This window comes from Carlito syrichta, unplaced genomic scaffold (assembly GCF_000164805.1).
Source record: "Carlito syrichta isolate Samal-C Ts95f unplaced genomic scaffold, Tarsius_syrichta-2.0.1 Scaffold303113, whole genome shotgun sequence".
Taxonomy (NCBI): Eukaryota; Metazoa; Chordata; class Mammalia; order Primates; family Tarsiidae; genus Carlito; species Carlito syrichta.
This window is the reverse complement of record NW_007247209.1, coordinates 457,450-463,708: the sequence shown is the minus strand read 5'-3', so window position 1 is coordinate 463,708 and position 6,259 is coordinate 457,450. Positions and strand designations below refer to the sequence as shown.

The 6,259-nt window shown below is 58.1% G+C and overlaps 1 protein-coding gene across 1 annotated transcript in view; it reads left to right on the top strand.

The window, feature by feature from the left end:
• Nucleotides 1–1,584: 1,584 nt before the first annotated feature.
• The window catches only part of ERFE (erythroferrone), an 8,053-nt gene continuing 3,378 nt past the window's right edge, over nt 1,585–6,259 (top strand). The window contains exons 1-3 of the mRNA XM_008057734.2: nt 1,585–1,779; nt 4,220–4,351; nt 5,316–5,418. Coding sequence (XP_008055925.1) covers nt 1,585–1,779; nt 4,220–4,351; nt 5,316–5,418 — 430 coding nt within the window. The remainder of the gene's footprint in view (nt 1,780–4,219; nt 4,352–5,315; nt 5,419–6,259) is intronic.

Sequence of the window (6,259 nt, the reverse complement as noted above, 5' to 3'; positions counted from 1 at the left end):
CAGGAGCAGCCACTGCACTCCAGTCTGGGTGACAGAGTGAGACTCCAACTCAAAAAATACTTTGGGAAGCTGAGGGGAAAGGATTGCCTAAGCCCACAGGCTCGAGACCTGCCTGGGCAGGTGAGACCTCATCTCTACAATAAATAAAAAAAATTAGCTGGGCATGGCAGTGAATGCCGGTAGTTCCACCTACTTGAAAGGCTGAGGAGGAGGGATCACCTGAGCTCAGCAAATCGAGGCTGCGGTGGCCAAGAGCGTGCCACTGCACTCCAGCCTGAGCCACAGAGTGAGGCTTCAACTCAAAAACAAAACAAAATGAAAGACACCTTCATAGAGTAAGTATAGGGACTCACTGACTGGTGAGGGGATAAATCTCATGATGCACAGGGTATTTTTTCTTTAAACACCTCTATATCATCCCTGTATGTACAGGAAAAGAGGTGGAATTGTGGGGGATAATTAACATCTAATGCCATGCTTTTTCTAAATTATGAAGTATTTCCTGTTTGCCCCATGTGCCTGGCACCAAACCAGCCAGATGGAATACTGCACAAGCAGCCAGAAAATGTAGAAGATCAAGTTGGGGTCTAGAGAATTAACCTTTGCTGAGGAAAGGGCATCACCCGCCTGGTTCTGGTATTTCTTTTCAGGCCCAGCGCCACTCTGTGAATGAGACAGCGTGGAAGACAGTAGCCCTCAGTGTGAGAGGGAAGGTGCATTTGCAGGATGCCTTCTTTCCTCTTTAACAAAACACACTGTACCCATCAGGTGCAGGTACCTTAGGTGCTGAGACAAGAGAACCAGGTGTTTGACCCTCACAGGTTTATCTTCCAGTCGAGGGACACACAGCCAAAAGGGTATGTAATATAACAAAGCAGCCCAAGGGTGGGGAGTGAGAGGGCTTCTCAAGGAGGGCTCTGTGCGCCTCCTCGGTCCCTGCAGGTAGGCCCCGGGTGGGAAAAAGCAGTGCATTCCAGCGTTTAGGGAGCCCCAGCCATGAGGAGGTGGCCAGTAGGGAGAGGTTCCCACCCGGGAAAGGAGCGCAAAAGAGGGGTTTCTGCGCCTGAGGGTTTCCCCATGTCGGCTGCTCTATCCGGGTTTCCTAGGGCGTGGCCAGGAGAATGGGGAGGGGGCGCCTCGGTCCCGGCAGAGTACATGAGTGACATAGAGAGAAGGGATGCCGGGAGCAGTGGCGAGGAGGAGGCGCCCTGTCTCCCCAAGGAGAAAAAGGGATGGAGAAGGCCGAGAGAAGGGGCGTCCTGCTCCCCAAGAAGCGGAAGCGCAGGACAGCGCGTGGGGAGGGATCCCGGGAAGAGTTGGAGAGGAACACGGTCGAAAGGAGGAGGCGATCGGGTAGGGGGAGCAAGTACCTCTTGCGCCGGTCTTTTCCCAGCACTTCTCCTCCCTCCCTGCGCCCCTCCCTTCCGCACCCCATTTGCTGCAGCGCGCGCGGGAGCCGGGAGGAGGCGCCGGAGGTGAGGCGCGGCCTCCCCGGCGAGGCGGGGGATTCAAGCGCGTTATAAGGCGCGGATCCGGGGAATCCCGAGCCGCCCCGCTCAGGTCCGCGAGGGACCAGTCGCCCGCATGGCCCCGCCCCGCTGCCCCGACGGAGCTCTCCTGCTGCTTGTCTACGCGGGCCTGCTGGCCGCAGCCGCGGGTCTGGGTTCCCGGGAGCCCAGTGCGCCCACGGGGAGCCACCCTCGCGAGGAGCCGTGGCCCGAGGAGGAGCTGCCCGCGGGCCCCGGGGAGGGCCGCGCGGGGCCGACCGCCCACCTGCCGGTAAGAGCCCGGGCCCGCCCCTGGGACCCACCGGAGCCCCGCACCCTCTGCAGTCCGGGATCTGCTCTCGGGGCAGTGGGAAGCGCAGCGCCTGCGGGACCTGGGTTGACCTGTCTCCTCCACCCGAAGTGCAGATGCACCCTAAAGTGCAGATGAAACGCCCAGATAGGATCGTGTAGACGTCGCCCTCTGCACTGCGGGTTACTGCTAAGGACAGCTTTGACCTTGGCTTTTGGGGTAGTTCTTCGGCTTAAAGCAGAAGTCTTCTCTGCCTGCAAAAACGCCACCTTCTTTGAGGGAAAGAAGGAAGTTGGAAAACAAAATGTAGATAACTTGATTTGATGAACTTGGAAAGAGCGTATGGGAAAAGTGCAGGCAAATTACCGATCACCCATCTAGTTGATGCAGTTCCCTCTGAAAAAGTGTTTCCCTGTGGGCTTGGAAACGGGAGGTGTTCAGGGCCAGGAACGACTGTGGCTTTTTCTCAAGTGATTTCTGGCGGCCTAGGGCTGACTTTCAGCTCTGCCCTGCCCCTTTCTTCAAGACTCCCTGGGTCTTGGAGCCTGAGCTGCTGAGCAGAGGGTGGGTAGGCTGGGAAGGGTGTGGCCATGGGTCTGGGGAGAGGAGGGTTTGTTGGCACTTCAGAGGAGCCTCAGTGTGGTGTGGTGGGGCTCTGGGAGGTGAGAGTGCCTCAGGGAAGCTCTCTGGGGTTCATTTATTCTGAAGGTTCTCTTGAGCAGTACAAAGGGAAGAGCTCCTCTCGGACCTCAGACTAGGGAGAACCAAGAATGCATTCTTTAGAGAGGGACGGAGGTGGCAGCTAATCTTAGGGGACCCCCAGCGTCCTCCATCCAAGCCTCGCCATCCTTAGCCACTGTCCATGGACTAAAGGCAGCCTCCTTACCCCTCAGCAGGCACCAAACCACCCAGGCGGGCAAGGCAGCCAGATGTCAGGGAACCAGCAGCAGGAAGCAGAGAGGGGGCTCGGGTGCTTCCAGGTGGGGTTTTGGCTTTGAACCCTCTCTGGAGGAGCCAGGGTGGCACTAGAGCCCTACCCCCTTGCTTCTGGGCTCCAAGGCTCCTTTCTGAGAGAACTCTCATGGCTGGAGCCAGGGCCACTGCCCAAGACGCACCCACATTACTGCATATCCATGTCCTGGGACCCCAGACTGACACGGCTCCTCCTATTTCAGCTCTACCCCTAAACCAAACTGGGTCCGAGTCTATCCACAGGCCCCAGGTCCAGCCGGGAGGGGACTCCAACCTGGCCTGAGTGCCGAATCCTCTTGTATGTTTCCACCAAGGGCACCATAAGGCTGCCAGGATCCTGGTGTCCTTGGACAGCAGCTTGCAGGTGGCACAGGGTGAGGATGAGGGCCCTTCACACCCTGAGGCCTTTCTCCATCCAGCCTCAAGGCTTCTCCAGCACTGTCACCTCCATATTCTCACCATGGTGTCCTAACCTGTGCATTTGTCAGCCAGCTCCCTGGGTCCTTGCAGAACAGCAGGGAAACCACGTGGCAGCCGTTTGGCTGATAAAAGGGCCTGGCCAGCTCTAAAGTCCCAGAGTCCTTCCATCAACCACCAGTGTCAGTGCCCATGACCTCATCTAAGCCCACTTGGGCCAGTTTCCTTCCCAGTTGGCAGCCTTGCCTGGAGCCCCGACTGCCAGGGCCCACTGCCCAACAGGCCAAGGGCCTCTTCCTAAAGCCTTCCTCTTAGAACTTTGCTCAGTGTCAGAACCGGTCAGAATGCAACATGCATGAAATATTTCTGGATATTGGAATGAATATTTCTGGAATGGGTATTTCTGGAAGCATCACTGTCTTTGCTTGGCCCAGTGTCTCAGACGTGCTGAGAAAGTAAACGTCTCACACAGAAGCTTGAGTCATAACATCTCATCAGGCCCCCTACCTTCCTCCCTGTGAACTGTACCCTGAGGGCTCAATTTGCCTGCTTAGAACTTCTGACCATGGGAGGTAGACAGGAGGGTGGGTTGGTAGTTGGGATCCAGATAATCACAGTTGCCTTTTCCTGAGCACCTATGAGTGCTGTGGTGGTCAGATCCTCCTGGTGACTCTGGAGGACAGAGTAATCACTCCAGCTCATCTTGAGGAAGGAAGCTGGATGAGGACTAGCAGCCCAGTGGGGCCAGGATTCAGACCTGCTGCTGAGCTCTGCACCCATCTTCCTTCACCTGCATTCTGGGTTCACTTCTTCCATGAGTGCAAAACGCAGGTCAAGGTGTGGCCTGTTTCCTAGGAGTTGTCCTCCGTGGGCCAGGAGGAGAGGGGAGAAAGGAGACTGTGCTGCTTTTGAGGGTCCCACTGGTGACAAGGACCAGCCGAAGGCCAGTCCTGCACATGGTCACATCCTGCAAAGCATCCCACTGCTCTCACTGGGTGAGGCAAACCCACCTGCTGGGCTGGCTGTGTTCCAGGAGCCCACGGCTGAGTATGCACGCAGCATCGACGCCCAGACAGCCCGGGAAGCCTGGATGTTTTTCATCCGGCAGAGTGACAAGGGTGTCAATGGCAAGAGGAGGAGCAAGGGCAAGGCCAAGAAACTGCAGGTGAGCAGGGCGTCCCCGTCCTTGTGAGTGTAGGGAACTCCACCTGCAAGGCCTCCACTACCTCACTCCTCGCTTGCTCCCACTAGTCACGTGTCCTCATGCCTCGGCCAGGGAACGGAAAACACAGAGAAAGCACCAAGTCAGGGCTGGAGGACCTCAAGTTAGGAGCCCAGTCCCAACCATTTACCCCACACCCCTAGAATGCCAGACAACCTGACAACTCCTCGTTTCTCCTCCCTCTGTGTCCAGTGAGGAAAGCTGGGCTGGTCCAGTCTGGTGGTAAGAGTGCCTTGCCCAGCCATCTGTGGCACAGGCTGGAGGGGCCTGCAGACTGGCCACAGTGACAAAACAGTCTGGTTCCCAAAGGGTGGGGACACAAGGGCCCTGGCAGTTGCTGGGCACTCACTCTCACTCAGCCTTGGGCCTGGCCTGAGCAGGGATTAGCACTTCATTCTGATGACTGACTCCTGCTTTGGGCCCATCTGGGTGACAGGCTTCTCTGTCCACCAGAGGGCTAGCATCACCCCATTTCAGATCTGACCCATGATGGAATGCCAACTCCAAGCCCATGAAACCTTTGGGATGGCTGGGCTGTCACCACGGCCTTGCCCCCCCTCCACTGGAGACTCCCTGCAGGGGCCTGACTTCCTCCTGTCTTGGGTCATAACCTAACTCAGCTGGGACTTTCTGATGTCAGCTGACTCCTGCCCAGTGCCACAGAGGCAAAGCTCCCCAAAAGCAGCCTGGAGTCTCTCTCCCTCCAGGAGACCCAGGCACAGGGGTGGGCTGCAGCCATCTGCTTCCTCACTCAGAGCCCTTTCCTGCCCAGGCTCCGCCCCAGGGTGTCATCACCCCTGCCAGTCCCCCACCTCCCACATAAGCCAGTCCTCATGCTCACCCGGGGCGATGCCATGGTGTCCAGCCTGCCTCCTCAGATGTCCTCACTGCCAAAGTTCCCTTTCAGTTCGGCTTGCCAGGGCCCCCTGGGCCTCCTGGTCCCCAGGGCCCCCCGGGCCCCATCATCCCACCTGAGGCTCTACTGAAGGAGTTCCAGCTGCTGCTGAAAGGTAGGGGTACGCACCGCCACTGGCACACGTCTCCATCCAGGTGTGAGCAGGGCTGGGGAGGGTGTACCCAGAAGCCAATATGGGGCAGACCTCAGCACTTCAGCAAGCACCCAAGGAGGCATTCACTGTGCTGGACTCAAGGACGATGGAGCTGGCCTGGGCCCTGCCCTGCCCTGGTTCAGCCGGTGTCTGCCAAGAGTCAGGGGCTGGGAGGGGAGGTGGCTCGGTCACTCAGTATGGCTGGTGCTCAGGGACCAGCACTCATGCCTGGGGGTCAAGGAGCCCAGAGAAAGCCAGGAGACCAGAACCACAGGGTCCCGTGGGAGGGCAGGAAGGCTAGTGTATGGGGCAGCACGGAGCGGAGCGGGCCTGGCTCTCATAGTCACCACCTGGCCCGGGCTGGGGCAGCCTGAGCTGGAGGTTGCAGAGGGAGGCGCAGAGCTGAGTCCAGCTGTCGGAGGATGACTCTGTGCTGAGGCCAGAGCAGGGGTGCGCATCATTTACTAGAACTGTTTTAACGTGAAGCACTACTGAGTGCGCCCCTTTCAATTCAGTGTCCCTTTCACTTAAATATACCGCCCTAGCCGGGCTCGGTGGCTCAGTCTGTAATCCCGCGCTTTGGGAAGCTGAAGTGAGTGGATTGCCTGAGCCCCAGGTTCGAGACCCGCGTGGGCAACTTGGTGAGACCTCATCTCTACAATAAATAAAAAATTAGCCAGGTGTGGTAGCGCGCGACTGTAGTTCCAGCTACTTGGAAGGCTGAGGCGGCAGGATCACCGGAGTCCAGCAGGTCGAGGCTGCAGTGGCAGGGAGCGGCCACTGCACTCCAGTCTGGGTGACA